Source organism: Bombus flavifrons, chromosome 11 (assembly GCF_040668555.2).
Source record: "Bombus flavifrons isolate JBK064 chromosome 11, iyBomFlav1_principal, whole genome shotgun sequence".
In the NCBI taxonomy this organism is placed as follows: domain Eukaryota; kingdom Metazoa; phylum Arthropoda; class Insecta; order Hymenoptera; family Apidae; genus Bombus; species Bombus flavifrons.
This window is the reverse complement of record NC_138452.1, coordinates 12,297,281-12,318,989: the sequence shown is the minus strand read 5'-3', so window position 1 is coordinate 12,318,989 and position 21,709 is coordinate 12,297,281. Positions and strand designations below refer to the sequence as shown.

General features: G+C 36.9%; 1 protein-coding gene across 4 annotated transcripts in view; it reads left to right on the top strand.

The window, feature by feature from the left end:
- Positions 1-20,234, top strand: part of LOC138184629 (calcium uptake protein 3, mitochondrial) — a 40,343-nt gene extending 20,109 nt beyond the window's left edge. For 2 of the 4 annotated variants that reach the window (XM_069122736.1, XM_069122733.1), the window contains exons 2-12: positions 10,939-11,074; positions 11,597-11,707; positions 15,254-15,301; positions 15,400-15,482; positions 16,392-16,454; positions 17,090-17,191; positions 17,972-18,100; positions 18,438-18,661; positions 18,966-19,123; positions 19,203-19,360; positions 20,004-20,234. In XM_069122736.1, coding sequence (XP_068978837.1) covers positions 10,969-11,074; positions 11,597-11,707; positions 15,254-15,301; positions 15,400-15,482; positions 16,392-16,454; positions 17,090-17,191; positions 17,972-18,100; positions 18,438-18,661; positions 18,966-19,123; positions 19,203-19,360; positions 20,004-20,072 — 1,251 coding nt within the window. In that variant the 5' untranslated portion in view covers positions 10,939-10,968 and the 3' untranslated portion in view covers positions 20,073-20,234. The remainder of the gene's footprint in view (positions 1-10,938; positions 11,075-11,596; positions 11,708-15,253; positions 15,302-15,399; positions 15,483-16,391; positions 16,455-17,089; positions 17,192-17,971; positions 18,101-18,437; positions 18,662-18,965; positions 19,124-19,202; positions 19,361-20,003) is intronic. The other 2 variants (XM_069122734.1, XM_069122735.1) reach the window with 2 other exon arrangements.
- The last annotated feature ends 1,475 nt before the right edge of the window (positions 20,235-21,709 follow it).

Here is a 21,709-nt window from a genome sequence, read left to right as displayed (position 1 = left end):
GTTACAATAACGCAAATTTCTACGTAAACGTAGAAACGAGTCCGCATAGCAAGTCCGCGTAAGAACAAGTACTTGTGGCGTATTTTCGCTGGAAACTACATCAGATCGAACTGAACTCCTATAGACGCGTTATCTTCTTGTTCTTGGTCGAACGAGCGACATCGAAGAATAGTCGTAAATAGAAGCTTAAACCCCATAAAGAGAAATTCCGCGAGATCTGTGCTGATATGGTCATATAATTGGAATTCGTTTATCAGATGGACCATTATGAGCCTTCGCGTTGTAATGGATACCCGAGTATTTGCTCGCGAAGGTGAACCTGATTTTCTCGCGAGCTCGCGTGACGTAATCTCTTAATTTTGATATCATACCGTATTTTGCCGATCGTATATCTGCATTGATTATTACCAGTCCCATTCCGTAAAATTACCTCAAGTGCTGTTAATTAAAAATAAGATTCGCATAGAAGTACGGTACTAATTCACGAGGCGCCAAGAGATATTGATAAGCGAGCTACGTTCCTTAAAGGATTTGTAAGTGAGTTGAACGCAATATCGAACTATTCACATCCGATGACACTCGTACGAATATGCACGTAAATAATAACGTAGAAGAGAACGAAATTTCACGCGTCTTTCGAACGAACAAAATGATAACGTTTACAGAAAAAAACCCAAGAGTTCGATATAAAAAGGATAAAGGAAATGCGTTGATATAGGAATTATACGACTGCAGAGATTCTTCTGAGAGCGAGTCGTGTATATTTTTCCAATTGGCAATTACTAAAAGCTAATTTCTTCGAATTTTATACGCGTGAATATTACAACCTTGTAAATGCGCTATGAAACTGACGATAGGTATAAAAGAAGGATTTTCAAATATCGCGTATAAATTGTAACAACGACGTAGACACACGTTCCGCGCGATAATTTTGTTCTTATGGCACATCTCGTTGATACGAAACATCCCCAACGAACACTGGACCAATTCGTTCCTGAATATAAATTTCTTTCGCCAACACGTTTAACTTATCTAGCGTGTCGAAGCTCCTGCGGATTGGATGTATTACCAAATGACGAAATTGTTCGAACAAGCGTTCCGTTTAGATTAAACGACGCATAAAGAATATTTTAGGTTTAAACGTTGGAAAATTTACGACACGAAGGTAACGGGATAAATTCGATAGAAATGAAAAAATTGGAGAAACTGGTGCAACGATTAAAATAACCGTGGAAGAAAATGGACGAATAAATCGGATAGAAATGATTTAAACAGGCGCATAAAAATTTTGTTGGAACGTAATTTTCTAACGCGGATTTTAGAGTGCATTAAAGACACATTCGTTAAAAGGTGAATGTTGATATTGGCTTTTCAGCGTGAAACCATAAAATTATGATCGTAAAGATATAAACGCGTTGGTTTCTCACGGGCGAGGCTGTAATAAAGGCAATCTCATCGCAGACCGTTTAAGAATATCAAGATATTTCACGTTCCACTTTCTATCCTGTGTACCGGATAAAAAATATAATTTTCTCGGATAAGAAATGTTGATTAATAGCGGTAGTTAGCCATTAATATTTCGTAAGGAGACGTGTAATTTTATAAACGTTAGATTTATAGAGTTTAAACATGAACCGAAACTGCGCGTACTCTTGGAACTGTGTCTTTGCGATCGATTAAACTAACTTAAACCTTGCTAGGATTAGAATCGTTTGGACCACCGGTCGACTTTACGCGCCTATAAATCTAAGTTCATTAGTTTACTAGGCGTGATTCAGTGAACCGCGAACCGTTTTACGAGACATCGATGCTGATCAAAGATTTCTCTTGGGCCCTTTTTCACCCAAGTATCTTTAAATGATCCGATGAAATGTAGTTTCGATCGTGCGTAGTTTAGATCGTTATATAAATAGCTGTAATAACATAAATAGCACGGTTTGTTATATAAATAACTGTAGTAAAATAAATAGCTTTAAATTATTTCGAGAAAGAAAGTTGACTTAGCAAGTGGTAAGCAAACAAATAACTCAGGCTACCGCCAAACGTTGTTTAATTGTAATTCATACTTCTATAATAAGCTATGCTTATTAACGCCGCTTTCTAACATCCTATATATTTCAATTTTCCATACACACATATAATATAATATACATATACGTGTATAGAAATCTAGCGATTATTAGAAACACGAATGCGAAGAAACACGTAGAAATATATTACGATACGTAAGAATATATATTATATATTAATATGCAAGATAAAATACTCGTTACGACGCTTAACGCGCGATATAAACCTCCGTTCAGCTTTTATTTCTCCAAATACGTTTCTCAAAGTATACATCTGATAATGATCATGATCATGATCGTGATCTTATCCTTCTGGATTCTTCGGCTGCTCGAATAAATCATCGATAGCACAAATCCTCGCCTCGCGTCGTAAATATTCGTGTCACAATCGTTGGAAAATGAAAACACCGTCACCGCCGAGAAACAAATCAGTTTAACCATATCAAATTGATAGGTATAGAGATATGCAATCATTATCGTCATTAACTACTATGTACTCGATACTCGTAGCAAAAAGTAGATAGTAAAATCGCCGGGGTAAAGGCGTAGGATTCGACAATGAAATTTTCATATCTAAACATGCGTATGCAAATACGCAGCGAGAAGAAGATACTGGTTGGACGCTGGTCTGTTATCTGATTTCAATTTCCTGCTGCAATCTCGGCGCCATGCCACCGTGCTTCGCCGTAAGATCCGTAATCACCGTTGCATTATGCACCGAGACGAGCCGCGCGCGTTGCTGCATCGATGGTAGGCAGGTGTTTGCCATCCACGTGGTTTGCGATCGGTCGCGTATACTTTCCTTTTCAACGTCCGCGCCAACGTTTGACCGTAGATGTTACCGGCCACCCTAGTTGTTGCGTGACATTCTCGAGACGAAGAGAACGATACGAGACGCGAGAGGCGTCGAGTATTCCGCTGTCCACTTTAGTTGCCGGAACTTTATCCACAGGCTTTTCGATGCCAACACTCATCGACCTGTCAATCGGTTTTTGTCGCTACTAGCGACGTATCCGCGTTCGAACGAGTTGGTCGAGACTTTAGTCAAGAGCGGTGGTTATCGTCTTTGTCTCTTCGTCTGAAAAGAAACTGGAAGAGTTAACTAGAGTTAAGGAAGAGTTAACCTAGTTTCGAAAGGTATCTTAATTCACCATTACGATCTATACGAACTACATCGAACCTCGAATGCCTTGTAAACAGCAATTAAGAACATAGACTTAATAACTCTGAATAAAAGGTGTCGCGAGAAACACCATTACTGAAATAACGTAAATTCAAATAGTATAAATAAGGTAAACGAGGAAAAAGAAAGAGTACGCGTTACGTGGTCAAGTATCGGTAAATATCGAAATTAAGGAATGAAATTGCGTGAAAATTCGAGAACACTTTGCACGCTGGTACGCGTGTCCAAGCTTTTGGCCAATAACGAAGACGCGTTTCAAGCTTGTAGAACGTACGCGGTATATAGGCGCGTTGCGTCTAACCGAAAGAACCGAACGCGTAATCTACATTCTAGACGCTCTTACAGGAAATGCTGCCTTAGGCGATTCGCACAAAATTGTTGCTGCAAAATAGCGATTCTGGTCGCGTGTTCCTCCTTTATTGAAAACTATAACAACCGAGGAAGGCGGTGGAACGGTGAAGCGGAGATGAGGTCAACCGATGAAGAAGGGGCAAGGGTGAGGATAAAGAGGGGATCGTTTACGGGTGCAGATGAAACGGGCCTTAATCACACCACACTGGCAGCAACATGTCGAAAAAAGAGGATGTTCAGGGTCCACGGAAGAGTAAAAAAAAGGACAGTCGGATGCCTCGCACTTAGCATAATGTTCACCGCGCCTGTCATTACCCTGGGCCGCTAACATGCCAGCCTAACACCCCTTGGATCCGGTAGACACGCAAGGACGTGCCAACAGACGTTAGTTAACGCGGCATCACGCATCTACGAAGATACGAACCAACTTGGCCGGAATATTGATCGGGCTGAGCGTGATCTCGGGTTAAATTAACACCGCGTCTCGTTCTGGTAGCGGCGTCGGCGTAATCATCGTTCAACGCCCGAACAAGACGGACATTATATTTGATTCCAGGAAAACGCGAAGAACCGGTTGCCTCGGTGAAAAATTGGGTTAATAACAGTGATAGGTGATACCACTGTGTACATAGCTAATTCGAAGCTCCCCCGTGGTCGCGGATCCATCGCTTTAAGATTCGAGCGATCAATGTTCTTCTTGTTGCGCTCGTTTCTTCGCTTTCTGACAGCCGTCGCCGTTGCTCGTTAGGTCGATGGACAAGGTGGACAATCATAAACTCGAATAAAAACATTTATAAATCAGAATGTTCTTTCGTGCACGTTTACGCCGAACGATCTAGGAAAATTAGTGCGCGCGAAAGCCTGTAAATATCGATGTGTACCTCGTTACTGGGTATCGTTTGGTTTCTTGCTGCCTCTCTTTGCGCTGGCGGATTTAATCTCGTAACTTTCATCTCTGGGATAAGCGGCAGGGTTTAGAGTAAATGGGATCGGTAATCGATGATTTACGAGATGTTATTTTTCTCTTTCCGCAGACTTCGATTAGTTTTTTACACGTGCCGCTATTTTTGTAATAAAAACCAGAGATGATTCCGAGATGACCCAACGAACTTGTCTATAGTACGTCGGTGTAAAATAGAAATTCGATTCTTTGCGTGCTTTTATTAAATTGAAATCACGCCTTAGATTTATTATGTTCGAATACTAGAATCGCGTGGTTTTCGACGGATGTATTAAACGTACATTTAAGTAGAAACTATTTCTTTTTGTTGTCGATCAAAATGCTCGATAAATGCGTTTCTACTCCAACTACGATTAACATCAACTGCTCCTTTTACGGAAGTTCTAGATATTTAACCGTTATAGTATAATACACGTCTTGTACAACGTTTTTATATGACACGTAATCATTCACATACGACGGACAAATACAAAATGGTCCATCGTTTCGTTTATCCGCTGCGAGGAAAGATCGAACTCGTTGCGTAAATTTGAAAATATTAAGATTTCGTACGTTGTACGAAAGATTGTACGCGTAATACGATTATCACGATCGCGCTATTACGATCATCGTTAGTACAGTTTGAAACGAATCTAAGAATGTAAGTACATGGAAGTTGTAAGATCGTCTGTTGGAAAAGTCATAAATTTAAACGTCAACTATCCATTAATTAGTATCTTATTATTTTTTATTTAATCCGCTGCTATTTCCTGTAAGATAGCGTTGTACGTTTATAATTATAATTGTTAATTTTAAGGAAATTAAGTTACGACTTAATTGATCAGGAATCTAAAGGAACGAAGCTTCTAAGAAACAAAATACGCGACTACGTTCAAATTGGCGAAATTTTGATTTACTACTACTACGAGCGTAACTCACTTTTCAACCCGCCGTATAGCGCAAGATCTCCTATTTATCCTACGCACTGGCCCGCGAATTTAACCTTTAAGATAGTTGTAACTAACGAATACGCGTGTACAAATTTATTATTACAACCGAACAATACCGCGATTCCATAGATTCCGATAAATCGCTAGCAGATAAGATCACGATCGGCAGACTCACTTTCACATGGTGACCCACGGAATAAAATCTAGTGAAATTCAAACGCGAGTCGAAGAATCGACTGGAACAAGACACGACAAGAAGATAGATGTTTCGTTTTTCAAACGGTTGTTGGTGGGGCCGAATAAAAACAGACGAAGAATTTCATTTACCTGGCCACGTTACAACAGACCCAATTTCCAAAACGACGTGGTACTACGGTGGTCCCTGGCCTCTGGTTCATTCGGTAGCAATTTGTACAAAGGGGCGCCGGCACCTTCGGTGCTTTTCGGCCTCTTCTCTAACGAGAAGATTAGACCTAACGGCGTTTGGTATCCCATAAATCGGCGGTGCCGCGCGCATTAACCACGGAAAAGAAAAGGAGTCGATTTATGGGTGTGTTGTAGCGTAAATTCATTCTCGCGGAAATATCTTTCCCCCATGATTTCAGCTTCCTCTGTCGCTCATGTATTCCTGAACGAGGAATTGTGAGATCGTGTCCCTGGATACGATGGAGCAAAGGTTATTTCGTAAGAATTTTCGAGCTCTACCGACGACTTTGTCCCATCATTGACCTTGACCAGGGATTAACACGCTTTAAAGATACGAATTTAGAAACACTCGTGCGCGCGAAGACACTGACTTTTCGCCTTTCGGCCGACGGTCGTGGAAAACGCGAATATCGGAGATAAAATCAAATAGAGATGTAATCGTATTTAAATCGTGCCTTGACTTTCTATCGGAAAGCTATTTTCAGATTCTTTTACGCTACGAATACTTTTCCTAACCGATCTGAAAAGTGTCTCGTTATTTCTTTTTAGAATCAAACATCTACGTGTTTTTAGCTAAATTTTCAATTGTAAAAATACGCGTACGAACATGTATAGGATGCCGTGCTTGTTATGGTATTTTGATATAACGTAATCGAAAACTCTTGGATCTCTGGAGACGATAGTGCGACGCCTTGATAACAGTTTATAGAGATGCGCGACAAATTTTAACTATTTTCTAGCATTCTTCCTTGTATAACTTTGGTCTTTTCAAAGCGGTGTTGCTAATTAGGAATTTCAAAGATCAATTAGTGCCATTTATAGAACAATCGCAAAGGGTACTGTGCTGTTGGTTGGATTTCCTTGAAAAGTTATCGTAGCGGTAGATACCAGCTGTCTCGAGGAAGTAAACTTCAGTTGCGTAATGGTTTTTGAAGTTTAACGGTTTATAGACAGCGCGATGGTTCTTGAAGCAGTAAGAGGTTTATGGAAACATGTTAAACGTCAGAAAATATTAGCATTCCCAACAGCGCCTTACGATTCGCTGAGAGCAACCCAAACCAATATTTGCAGTTTTAGTGGAAAACTTACATCACTATATAGTCGAATATGTCAATATTTTTCCATGCTTACAATCAGAATTAACGAACGAGATCGCACGTGTGTATCTATCTCCTCCAGCGTTTAATCGAGTCATCCCCTGTGCGTAACAATGATTCAGATATGCCTAGAATATTTCAATCGTGTAAATAAATATCATAAAAAGGTTACGATACGATACAACGGTGTGCAAATACTTTTTGCAACCACTGTATCATTTTTGACTTTGTTTCAAATTTGATCGTCGTAGTCGCGACAGTCGGTTCTCGTCACGGAACCGATGATGTTTCGTATAGCTGACGTAATATGCTCGCGAAAGGTGTCTACGAACGTTCGAATACTTCCGTGAGCCAACGTATTTCAAAGCCATCGAAATCGAAGGTTGTTATTAAGAAGGAAAAAAGAAATAGAAACTACGTATCTTTCAGACACTTGCATACAAACTCTAAAAGGAACGACCAAATGGACACGGAGATATGCATTTTCTTTTATTGTTTATTTGCTGAAATTGCCATCGATAACCGCACTATTATACACGTACGCTGGCTATAACTATAAATCTCGTTGGGCGAAACAGTAAAAATTAATACACGCATTTCGTACGGAACGTATAATCGTTACTTTCCCTGGGTCGCGTAATTATACGAATAATTATAAGCGGGATACCGGGCACATTGCAATAAAATGATTTTATTGAAAATACGATTATCAGATTTACATACATGTAGGAAAACGAACGCTACTCACGAACCAGACGTAACAGACGGCTGAATTAACGATGCCATTTTTATTTCTATAAATTCACACTTAATGGGTGTGCCTTTTAGCAAAAAAGAAAAAAAAAAATAGAAGAATAAACTGCTTGCATGTACGCATGAATCTTCGAGTTACTTCGCCAGATAATCTCGATCGGTAACGGGAAGCTACTATCACGAGTACGAACCATTGTAAAAACGATTTGTCGCAGAAAAAGAGGCTGATTTACGGTCAGACCGAGATTCACGCTTATGGAAATGCAACGAAAAACGAGAGCGTCGGCCAAACATCCTTCGAGCAGCTCGCCTATAAATAAGCGAAGGATCCGTTTCATGCGAATAATGACAAACGTGTGATGTAATGATATCGATACGAACCAAGGTACCGTGTTGATATTCTGCTTTTAAATCGCAGAGGAACGTGTTCGCAGAACGGTACGTGCGGTAAACTATATGGTGCGCGGTATAGTTCGAGATGCAACGACGAAGGGAATGTTCTTTGTATAGAAACGAATAACGATATATTAGAATACGTGCATAGTCAACACGTAACAACGTAAATTACAAAGAATAATACAGCCAATTTCTTACTATTAAGCTCATAATTTCTAAGCAACGAGTAACTTATACGTGCAAAAGACGCTGTTTAACTCTTGTACGACTGGTGCGATCAAAAGGAAAAGAAAGAAAAGGTCGTAGAGATTGAATGGATGCTGACAATAACTCATAATCAGTTGTCCTGAAACTTGACTCTTGGAACGGGGCGCCGCGTCGCCGGGTCGCCACGTTCCAGCAATTTCGCGTCTACAGAATGAACGATTCAATCTGCACCGGTGAGATCGCAAATTCACGTCGTTACACGAGAATTGTGTGCATAACCTTTGAGGCTTAACTGCAGCTTACGTCGCGAAATACGCATATTGCCTGAACGTAGGTAAGCAGATAGCTGGGAGGAGTGTAACCGGCCACTAAGTGGGCGTACAGGCTCCCACGAAGCAAGCCAACAAAAGGGCCTCGCCCTTTTAGAAATTCGACAATCTTTCATAGTCGTGTTCCAACCGCGTATCGATAGTTTGTTAACCTCTAGTGGCTCTCGCAAGCAACAATGGAATCGTGCTGAAGCGGAGACCCATTTGTGGTCCCCGGCATATTGGAATTTGCTACGTGTAGCTAGAAAACGAAGTACTGTATTTATGGATAAAATCGCACTCTGTTTCAATGTGGTATTGTACAGCGTGGAATTTCTTTTATTCGTAGAAGAATATTTAAAAGCATGGATTTCGGCACGATGATATACTTGGCAGGATGGAAGTTGGCTTATTTTATTTGCAAATATTTCGTCTCTGATAATATATTTATGAGAATATCAAAATAATTCTGATATCTTAGAGTCGAAATTTATTCATTTTATTTGTAAACGAATATCGGATAGACGCTCAAAAATAAATACTTAGATAATTATCGTATTTTCTATCGCACGTGGTATGCGTACAGACGTTCAATTCTAATTTGAAATTAGACGGAGATAGTTTTATTTTATATGTAATTTGACGATTTGTAAGGCTATCGAATAATAGTGTATTATGCAAATAAATTCAGAATCGGTGTGGGCGGTAGATGATCTTTTCTCTGAAGCAATATTGTCGTATGACACGAGGATCGCAACGTATTTCATACATATTTTAAGATTAGAACTGCCTTCTCGTATCCATAGAGTTAAGTCTATAATCTTTAAGCTGTCCAAGTAACGTTTGCAATATCAAAGCTATTAATCTGAACAAAGAAGTATTGCATAGATTACATGTAGGTATACTGTAGACAATTGATTTATGTGCAATAAGTGATGCAATAAACTTGCGAATTTCAGTTTTTTATTAAACGATACACGATTTAAGGATATTCTAAATTATACAATTACCTGTTTGTGTAAGTAGTAAACTATCGCTTCAAAGATAGCGGGCTGAAATGAAAAATGCTTATACATTGTACGTGTTGAATTCTATCGATGTTTTATATATATTGCACAATCAGTTTAATCGCGAGATTACAAATCGTAGGGATACGGAAGATGTGTGAATTTCACGGCATGTCTTGCGCATTCGTTCCAAGCGTGATATTAAAGGTTTCAAGAAATGCGGTAGAAAGAAATTCTTTTGTTCCGATTACATACCGATCAATCTTCTAATCGTACAATTATTTCGAAAGTAAAACGGAGACGTAAACGATCCTTTTAGAATCAACGATTTTTCCCGAGTATTTTTACGATTACAATGGCGAAGTAACAGGAATGACGATAGATTTTTGGGACGGATTCGGTGATAAGCGAACTCCTGAATTCGATAATAATTCTTTTTAAATAAGTAGTTGCCAAAAATGTTGTTTCTTTCGCAGGTAAATATAATAGGAATAACCTAAAAATGGAAATTATTCTTATTCTTCGATAGTTCGCTGATAACATTCGATCGTACCAGCTACAGAAATACGTAATTTTAGCTATTACGTGTCGCATTACTGCGGTGCAGTGAAGTAAGAACTCGAGTAGATATTTGTATATTTAACGTTCAAGTACCTATCGTATTGTATGAGCAAAGTTCGATCGAATTGTGTGATTTTACAAACGATTTTATGATTTAATAAATTAAAATAAATCGATTGAAATTTCATGAAATTAATGAACTGTCAAATATCGTATACACGTGTGTATGCATAAATAGGAAGATATCGTAAAAAGAGACCATTACGCTAAATGCTAAAGAAGACAGCTTAATGGCACTTGCGAGCTAAAACCTATGAATAGGTTCTTTCGAACAAGGTCGCCGATATGGCGCAAAGATTTAACGGGAAAATATACGCGTGTCCGTATGCATTGAAAAATTATATTCGTATAAATAAATATAAAACGTTATGCTCGTATAAAAGATCTATAAACAGCGCCAGATGGTATTAAATTATAGAAATGCAAAAATAAAAGCAAAAACTCGACGCGCACAACTCGAAGGCCTTTTTTCCACTTGCGACTAGTCGCGCAACTTGCCAAGTAAGTAGTCGCGGTAGCACGAATGGAAATTGTGTCATATTCGACAATACATTTTGTAGTCGCAAGTGAGGCGGAGAGGCCAAAGATCGTAAATCGATGTTTATTTTTCTTTTTTATTCTGTCACGCAGAAGGAGCACGAGAAGGTAGTAAAGTTGACGATGAGGGAACAAAGATTTATAAAATTTGCATCGGTGGAATATGACGGGCAACTGTATATGACGCCTCAAGATTTCCTCGACAGTGTCATTGAATCTGAACCCAGACGTGAGTATTAAATAAATTCGCGAAGGCTATAAGCGATAACTCGCGATAATCGATAAGTTGCTAGATCGGAAACGAACTGCTGAAAAATAACTTGTTATCGATCAATACCGTTAACAATCGCTGTTAACTATCGTGATAATCTAACGTTTGTTTGAAATTAAATTTTTAAATAATCAAAATACTGCTTTATACGCGTTCTAGGTATGCGTATACTATCTTTTTAACAAGACAAAGGCTAATTATTTCTCTTTGATTTCAAAAAATTTAGATTCGCCGAGAGAGTCGAACATAGAAATTGTAAAACTCGAAAAATAAAAAATTCATCGACCTTCCACTACGTATGTCGCTCTACGGTCTACGAATAGAACAAACATTCTAAGCATCCGAATTTATACGTCGTTCGTACGTTTCTGTCACGGTTCTTTAATGCACTTTAGCCTTGCGCAAACTGGCAACGACATGCGGTGAAATCGCGGCGCCTTGATCGATAATATAAATAAATAAATTTCGGTGATATTTCAGCAAGGCTGAAGAGACGCGTGTTAACTGACAAGGAGCTGGATGTGATGAGAAACAGCGTCCCCTCGCTACGTCATGGAAATCCACATATGTTTAGAAACCTCCGGGACAAAGGTGAGCAGTCAAAAAATACCGCTTCTGATTTTTACACTTGCTTAGAGGGAAAGAAATTTTAACGACGTTAGTTTGTGTACAGAACCGGGCGACGAACGTGTCTTTCGAACCTCAAGACTGTTTCTCAAGCATGGAAATATTTCTAGAGAATAGAAACATTCGTATATGTGCGACCAAATGTATTCTAGCTTGCGGTAAATATTAAATTCATTCAGATTTATATGCTCTTTTTGTTTCTTAAAAGACATTACGGATCTATCGTGTATTTTCAAAAGGTTTTTATATTTTCAAATCTACCAGATCGTAGGTACCCATTTTTCGACTATTCCATATTAAGATACTTCTTCTCATTGTCAATCTGCAAGTTGTATAAAACCAGCAAAAAAATCGAGATATCGTATTTTCCCGAATGGCGCTGACTTATTGTGCGATAGACGGAAAAATACGATATTATTATCGATAGCGTGTTAGAGAGGAAAGACCAATTGAAAATTTGACACGAACGATTTAGATTCGATGCGTTCCGTGTGAAAAATTTCGAAGTTGCTCTCTTGCAAGGTTCTCGAGTTTCGTGGCTCGGAGATCGGTACAGCAATTAATCCCGCCACCCTTGCGACTTGCGACGATCGAAATAACAGGGCTGCGTCGCGTCGTTAACGAGTCCCTGGTGCAGCTGGTTCGAGCCTCTTCCTGCCTTTTTGTGCGTTCACCGCACGTTTGTCGCGCTAATGGAAATGCAAATAATCACGTATGGAGCCAGTTTCACACTTCTCTCTAATAAACGAGTTCCCTCGCTCTCTGTGTATCCCACTTTCTCTTTTTTCTTCCATACCATGGCGATGCGATGGTTGCTCACGTGTTACCAACACGGTGTTAGTAAGCCCAGAATTTTATAGGCTAATATACGAAGCCCCTGACCTAATCTGTTTCGTCGACTTATTATAGAAAACATTTATTAACATATCACGTACGCTATACGACATTTTTTGGAATTTCGTCGGTACTATAGCGTCGTCGTTGTTTGAAAAGTTAATGTAAAACTTCAAGTTAATCAAAAACTTGAAATATGAAAGCAATCTGAAAATGTGTAGAGAAATTACGAGACATTTATCGCGGACATGCATTTATTAAAATATAATATAAATAAATAAAATATAAAACGTACAGCACGAATAACTGTCTTAAACATGCTACAATTATGCTAATTACGCGCTAAAGCAACGTTAATGCTAAAAGTGATCGCATTGAATATCGAGGCTTACCGATATAACGAGTAATTGGCCGTTCATTTTCAGTTTTGCTTCAAACTTTTCGTAAATCGTTAACTCCTTTTAACTTAACTTTCCTATCATTTCTCCGACCTACTACTTTTATATGTGCTACATTTTGTACGAGATACACAGGTGTCCTACCGCTTCTAGATACAAATTATAGATACCCATATAATGTATACAAATTTATACGAAATCGCTCGCGCCTCGTGTATTTCCCATATAATTTCGTGCTAAAACGCTTGTGAACCACTCGCGCGACAAAACTCGCTCGTCTACATCGCCTTACCAATATCGGTTCGTTCGCTGTTCGAAACCATTTCGACGCGTGACTAAACGAAATACCTTCTTATTGCGCGAACGCGCACCAAGTATGTAGTACATGGTATCGGAATGAATCGTGCAATTTTATGAATGAAGTGGCGCAAAAGTAGTATACACGAAGCGTGTGTAGCGCTAAGCAGCGAAGAAACGTATACTCTTTTTCTGCTCATAGACAACGAGTTGTGAAACCGTATGAATGAAGATACAATGCGAAAGTTGCTTACGCAACTACGAGTCTCACTTTTAAGGCACTTTATTTACTTCGTAGAAACGTAGTTTCGAAGAAACGAGTGGCGAAGTTTAACTGTATGATACGTGCGAACAGTAACTAAGAGAGAACGCCGATAATAAATATGTAAGAAACGTTATCGAATGTACGTAAACGAGTTTGAAATTACGTGAAAAATAACAACGTAATATTTTTCGTTGTCTATCCAAATGAAAGTGGAGAATGGAAATTTGACGGAGATCTATCGATCTAAATGGAGGTTACATTGCAAAGGCAAACGGTTTATAGAGCGTTTATTTTTTTTTTTTTTTTTTTGGTTTGCCTGCATAAGAAATTTACATAATTCACCGTTATCGAATCGCATGGAAAGCACAAATTCTGGGAAAAGAAGATACGCATCAACGGAGCAATTTTATCGAATAAACGGTTCGAAAAGTTTCTTCAAACATCGATAGCCTGCGAAAAATTCTTCTTTCGCGAATCGACGATCGTTTCCAGGAAAAGATCAATTTCACCAAACGGGATTTCTCTTTCTAGAACAATGCAACGAGAAAGACACTGCGCGCTGTAAGCGTCAGCTTTTATTTAGAGTTTTTCTGATGTTCGCCGACTGTACTCGCCTGTAATAGCTTCATTCGTGGAGGACTTTTAATCGGAAATTTCCAATTCAACGACGATAAAAAGAGAAATGGATCGTGAACGTCGAGTGTGAGGAGCTTCGGCGTCGACCGTTTCCTTCCACTCACTTTCTTCATTTTCCGCTTCGTAAACTTTCCTCCGGCTTTCGTAGTCGTGAAAACGTTTTATGGAGTGCTTATGGCACATAAAATCGATTCCACGATCGTTCGGCACAAAGCTGAAAACACGCTTCGAGGATGATGTGTTCTGTCTGACTGGAAGATCAAAATTTAACTTTGGAAGTAGTATTTCTCGCTGCGAGACGTTAAAAGCCTGAGTTATTTGGCGTTTCTTTAAACGAAGAAAAGGGATGTTCCGAGGAATGCCTAGAACGTTATGGGGCGTATCTAATGCCGTTCGCAGCTACCTCTTCTCCACCATGGTTTAGGACAACCTGTTACGCTTAGATTACGAGTTAACGCGATTATCGTGGAAATTAGTACGGCACTTTATCGTTGTGTCGTGTCGCCGTAAACAAAACGAAGAGACCCGGCCGTCCGCGCGCGATACATCATTTTCCCATAAATGGATTTATTCTTAAATGGGTATGAATCCCTCTTGGGGGCCCGGCTTCTTTCCGATAGACCAGACCGACTTCTTTCGCCTCGTATACGTTTGAACCGATTTAACGATCGAAAAGTCATTTTAACCGAATGAGATTCGAACGTGGAGATTAGCTAATGACTGAAAATCAATTAGACCGGGGATTAGGACTTTTGTGTAATGATTAATGACTGATTGTTAGTGCTGATGCTAGTTGTGTATGGTGTGTTTTCGAGTAGATTTTCTATGATTGATTATTTTATGGAAATTTGATCGTTAAAATAAAATAAATCATAGAAATATCGACTATAGGAATGATAAATGAAAGCTATAGATATTGGATAAAGTTTTCAAAGCGATAACGCGATATGTAAACTATTGGAACTTTCCTTTATTGAAATATTACGTTTGAAGTTTACTGTTACGCCTAGTATCGTGTTACAATAATAATTTACGATACGTATGTACACGTAATAATAATTCTTTCCTTTGTTCACGTAGGAATTATATCTTACACGGAGTATCTCTTCCTCTTATCGATCCTAATCAGTAAGTATCGTCGTACAATTTTTAATAACATGCGTGCTTTTCATGAATTTTCATTATTCTGTATTTTCAATAAGACGTAACAAAGATTCTTATTGCAGAACCTACGTCGGGTTTCCGAATCGCGTTCAATATGTTCGATACGGATGGAAACGAACGTGTGGATAAAACGGAATTTCTCGTGGTAAGATAATTCTTTGCACATTTTAAGTTGCACATTTCTTGCGCGAGTCTGCTATACAAATTATCACGATTTTTTATCGCATTTGTACTTATCCTATAAAAATGTTTCAAATTTGATTTGATTAAATATTTTTCGGTAGAGATAAAATTTCAGTTCTTAATAAAGCAAGCTAAATTTAAAGCCAGTTAAATAGTGCACGTTCAAAGTAAGCTTTTTAAGTTACTTGTTTCTTTCAGTATGTCTCTGCAATATTTCCAGTGCAATTTTCCGATAAACACGTAATTCACGATTCACAGACAGACAGAAAATATTCGACGATAACTTGTGCATAAATTAAATCAACGTGACACGATGTACGATCGACGTTTACTCCTTTTACTTTAATAACATTAAATCGTACTCGTATTACCTTAAACTAAATTATTCGTTCGAATTTAAGTTGAAGCAGAGATTTTAAAACGAAGCAATCAGAAAATTCCGTAGAGGGAATTTTTGAAAATTGTAAATGATCGATACAGATAGAAATCAGAAACGTTTTGACTTTCAATTACAAGTACATAGGCGGCAACAAATACGATAATTATATAGAATGAAAGATTTATTCTAAATTTCTAATTCATCTTGAAATTACGATTTTATATTTTTCGCCAAATCGAGTAAACGTACGAAACAGAAAATAAGAAAGCAAGATAAATATATCGAATGCTATATGTAGATTTAACATGTTCGATTTAAGCATACAACGAGGAGAAACTCGCAGCAATCCGATCAATGATCTCGTTGCGAAAATAAATTGCGGGTTCTCAGAAACGAAGAAAAATCACACAATCTAGAAGACGAAGAAGGTCGTAGTATGCGACCAAGAGCAGAATTTGCCAATTTGCACGGATACGTTTGTAATTTTCACAGATTCGACGATTACTTGGCGGTAACCTGAAGCATCGGCATCTCGACGTTGAAACAAAACGTGCAGTGAGTTTTAACATGTTCATGAAAGAGCAAATCGAGCCGGTATTCGTAATCTTGATTATCATCGCGTTACTCATTATGCGCGCTTGCAATCGTAACTCGAATAACGTCCTGCCCTTTGACATCTAACAAATCTGCTTGATAATATTATTAATTCGCTCTCCTACGGATATCTAACATTCTTTTCTAAATAACGTAAACGATAATATAATTCACGAGAACAAAACTAATCGAAATAACTTCATATTTTGTTATCAACGAACTAAACAAAATTTTGCACTATCTACACTTTGTTATCGGTTAATTTTGAATGTATAAGTTGAATTAATTACTAATTATCTCCATTATTGCATCATTTTTGATTTAAGTTAAGTAAATTGTCAACTAACTCCACTCCGTTCATTTGTTTTACGTTTCCACGCTTTATGTATTTGTATACGTCGTTTGCTCCTAATCTCTTTTTATCGTGCTATTTTTATTTACACTTTCATTCGTGATTCTGCTTCGTTGTTTTAGTTCACGAAAAGCTTAAGTGTGCGTTTTTTACGTTGCTTCTTAATTCATCTTTTTTATTTTTTATTGGAAACAAGCGCCTATTACAGATATGTTTCAATATCTCTTTTTGATGTATTTATCAGTTGAAACGTATAATGCCACCGAGCGAAGATTTCGTTTATGAACCAAAACTTCGTAACACCCGAGAGAGCAATGACAAAAATCAGATTGTCTCGAATTCCTACGTAAGTTATTAAGTTATGCAGATGCACGTGATTATCTGTTTAACTATTATCAGAGTGAGTTTAAATTTTCCTACTGGACTTGTATTATAATTTTAATACATAAAATCCTTCTTAATATATATTTGATAATTTAACAATAAACTGAATTATGTGACGATTGTGAAATGTTGAGTTCGTAACACAAGAATTACATAATTTAATCTTTGTTTAAAATTTGGGTTCTGTTTATGAATATACCTATTAAAAATTACCAAGAGAGAACTTCTAAATGTAAGTCGGGATACTTTGTTAATAACATTCTTCGTTAAAATTATGATAAAATCACGAACTTTCTATTAATACAACGAGTTACTTGTATGGTCGAAACATTGATGCGATTTACAAATAAAATTAAGAATTGGCGGCTTTATCTGCAACACTGAAAAAGTTACAATAGTTAATCGTTTCTTGGATACCTAAATCTCAAAATTCAGCTACATTCGGGTTAAATTTAACAACTAAGAAATAATAAGTTAAAAAGGCAGACAAAACAGAACGTCTTGTAGAATACTTCCATTTATGTTCGCTAAAATATATGTTATCCTAATTGTCAAACCATTATTCCAATGTAAATTTTTGGTAAGTAAACGTTGATTTCAGCTAGAACGATATAACGAAATTACATACCTGCATATGTATATAACACTCTTCTCCCAAGGCTTTACGATGAATTATAAAGCAGATCTTAAAAACAAGTTTTAAAAACAGAAATTTAAATATCTTTCTCTTTCGTTCCTACAGATGGAAAAAGTTTTCAGCCACGCTTGGAGAGGACGTCACGGTACCGAGACCAAAAGAAAATTAGATCTTCCGATAGAGAGGCAAACAACTCCTGAAGCAATTCAAGTTCAATATATCGACGATGACCAAGTAATATACGATATAATATTCGAAATAACTAACGATAAACACTCGAACTAAATATATCTTCATATTTTTTTCTTTTGATATTTTTCTCATTTTTTTTTTTTCATATATATATTTTGTTTTAAAAACGCAAAGGCTTTTTGGAAGTGATAATCGTTAATCATTGTACTCTTAACAAGTTTTTACAAAGGAATACTACTTACGAATAAGAGATGATCGAAAAGGATTTGTCGAATCTTGAAACAAAAAAACATGAAGATAAACAAAATTATAAAAAAGTTCGTTGTGTAAGACACTATTAGAAATTAGACGCTACTGACTATGATAATGTTATTTTCAGGGCTTGCAACGACGACATGCAGTCGATACCACTCTGATGGTACACTTCTTTGGGAAAGATGGAACCAACGAGCTGAAATACGAAAATTTCAAATGTTTCATGGAAAACCTGCAGCAAGAAGTTCTAGAGCTCGAATTTCACGAATTCAGTAAAGGCCGCGACACTATCTCCGAGATAGATTTTGCGAAAATTTTGCTACGATATACGCATCTCGATACCGACGAGTACGTTTTTCCTTTTTCCGATTTTGTTCTCACACGTGTTGCTTCGAATAAATAGAAGGTCGTTCGTACAAGTGTCGTTTCTAAAATTTGATCTCGTTACACGTGCAAAAGAAAAGTTAAAAGTAATTGTGAATTTTGGAAATTCGTACAAATTTCATTTAGTAGAACTGATAAAATATAGCATTAAATGCCTAGTATGGATTTCTTCTATTTGTACCGGTGGTTGATTCATTTTCTTAAATTACTTCTTTAATTTTCTTACATTTCAAATGGCTAAATTTATGTATATATTCTATTGTTACAGATACGATAAATATGTGGATAGAATAATAATAAACTCTCATCTTCAAATCGGTATTACATTCGAGGAATTTTGTCGTTTTTATCAATTTTTGAACAGCCTCGACGACTTTTCAATTGCTATGCGAATGTACACTCTGGCGGATCACCCGATATCAAAAGGTTTCAAGATATATTCATTGTGAAAGAAATTTAGATATATATTATCGTTAAACGTATATTACTGCGTTTTTCTTTTCAGATGAATTCCAACGTGCTGTAAAAATTTGTACAGGCAGTGTACTTAGCGATCATATTATCGATACTGTCTTTGCACTTTTTGACGAGGATGGAGATGGCCAGTTATCCTACAAGGAATTTATAGCGATAATGAAAGATCGCCTACACAGAGGTTTCAAGGTATCGATCGAAGATCTAGTTACCTCCATTTTTAAACATATTGTACTTGGCAATAAATGCCTCGCATACATTACCGTTAACGTTACTCTAAGTAAAATTAAATGCAAACTTTGTTAACAACGTAAAAGACAATTTTAAATAGTAGGAAGATAATTTGCGTGTTTATAATAATCGAGGGGCTTATGACGAAAAGCGACGTCAAATTATTCTATTTTTTAGAAAGTAGTACATTCTCTGACAATAATAGTCGGAAAGATTCACAACACAATGAAATCGATATTATGAAAAATAATGTATGCCAAATCATATTCAACTCGTCGAATGAGAATTAGCTACTCTTGTAAAAGCAATTACCGTTATGAGATTCACAACTTCATAATATAATTAGATACAACTGTACCGCAATATGAATATACATATGTAGATTCACTCACGACGATTGTGTAACACGGTGAATATTTTGTTTAAAGAAATTAATATGTATCGAAGAAATATTCTTCTACTTTTCTCAATGAAAATAAGTGAAAAGTCATAGGAGTGTCCTTCTTGTTACAAGTCCTTTGGTTGTTAATTTCTGCAATAGTCATTGTGCTTGTAGCAGTTAACAAATAACTGTTTATCTATGTTTGGTTTTATTTTACAGTCTCAACAACGACATAAGCATTTGCAAGCATTTACCTCGTGTGTAAAGCAAGAAATGAAATCCCGTTAAGTGACGTTAAGCAGAGGGAATGAATCTAAAAGCGAATACAGATACGAACCATTCAAGAATATCAAGTGCCATTGAAGTTCCAACGTTTTTTGAAATTCTAGTTCCATTTCGTTAATACAATACCGCTGTGATAATTATTTGCCATTGATTGAAACGTATTTGTAACTCAGAATCTCTACTTCTATTTAGTCTACGTATTTTACGTATATTTACGTATCTTATTAAGTTTTTCTATTCGTGTGACTTATTATTTTATTATATATCAAATTTCTTAAGTATTAATTTAGATCTACTACTCTATTATAAATGAATATTTATCGACTCTTAAACAGTGTACTTATCTTTAAATTAAAGACTCTTCGATGCAAAATCTTACGTACTTAATATGTGGATTTAGATGCACCGTTGAGTCATTTCATACGAAATAAGCTACTGAATTCATTGAAATCATTATCACCATTTTTTTATGTATAATAAAATAGAATGTATCGTGTAAATAACTATAATAAACAACATTTTCACTCATTTTCTTAATGTGCTACATTATATCTTTGCAAACTTCTCTAACTCTCAATAATTAATGCTAAAAAAATTTTGTTTCAACTATACTACTTGATAACAGTTTCTCCAAAATATAATGATCAGAAAACTCTTTCCCTTTCTCTCTCTCTCTCTCTCTCTCTCTCTCTCTCTCTCTCTCTCTCTCTTATTTCTTACAATTCAATACACACTATAAAATTCATAGCTTAAATAACAGCAAATAAGCTGCACTTTCGTTTCTACGTTATAAAATGCCATTCCACCCACGTGCACCGTCAATGGCCCAGTTTCTCTCTTTTTGCCACAGACTACACGTAGTAATTGTTATTGTTATCACTCATCACACTGATTGCCGTCTGCTCGTCTCATGAATTGAGCCAGCGAAAAGAGGCACGTGATTACTCGTTCCCTACGGCTTCACATCAAACGAACTTCATCGTGGACAATGATTCCGCAAAAGGCTTCCTAGTTTCGAAGCAACAAGCATCGTCTAGGAATGCAATTCTCAAACGCGTTTAAACGTCCTGGCTTACAACTCGAGTCGTCAAATTAATGAAATCCCTTAGATAAGCATAAACGCAAGTAGCATTTTACATCTCTTCCTGTCTTTCGTTCGTAAAATCGAAATTAAAATATCTTTTAAGCTTATCCTTTAGAAACATAAGTATCTTAAATTTCTGCAAATAAATTAAATTGTTCCCTTTGAACTTATATCTTTATTGAACGAAATGTGTAAAACTGAATAGAATAGATTTAGATTTGTTAAGATGTAAAAACGCTTAAATGATTGACAGAAATTTCCATTCACGATATACTATTACCATATCGCAAGATAACAAAGAACTTTAAAGATAGAAACCTGTTGCATATTACGTAGTCTACATCGTGGCTTATAGGACACAACGCTATCGAAACTTTTGCAAATTTTTTAACGTACAATTTTAAATAAAATACAATTTGGCTAAAAATTCTACGGCAAGCATTTGTTGTCAAATTATTTACACTAAAACTATTTGTTTAGTTTACAGATAAATCACGATAAAATTCGATTAATTAAATCTAAACGACCAAGACTAAAGAACTCGTATACTAAGCTG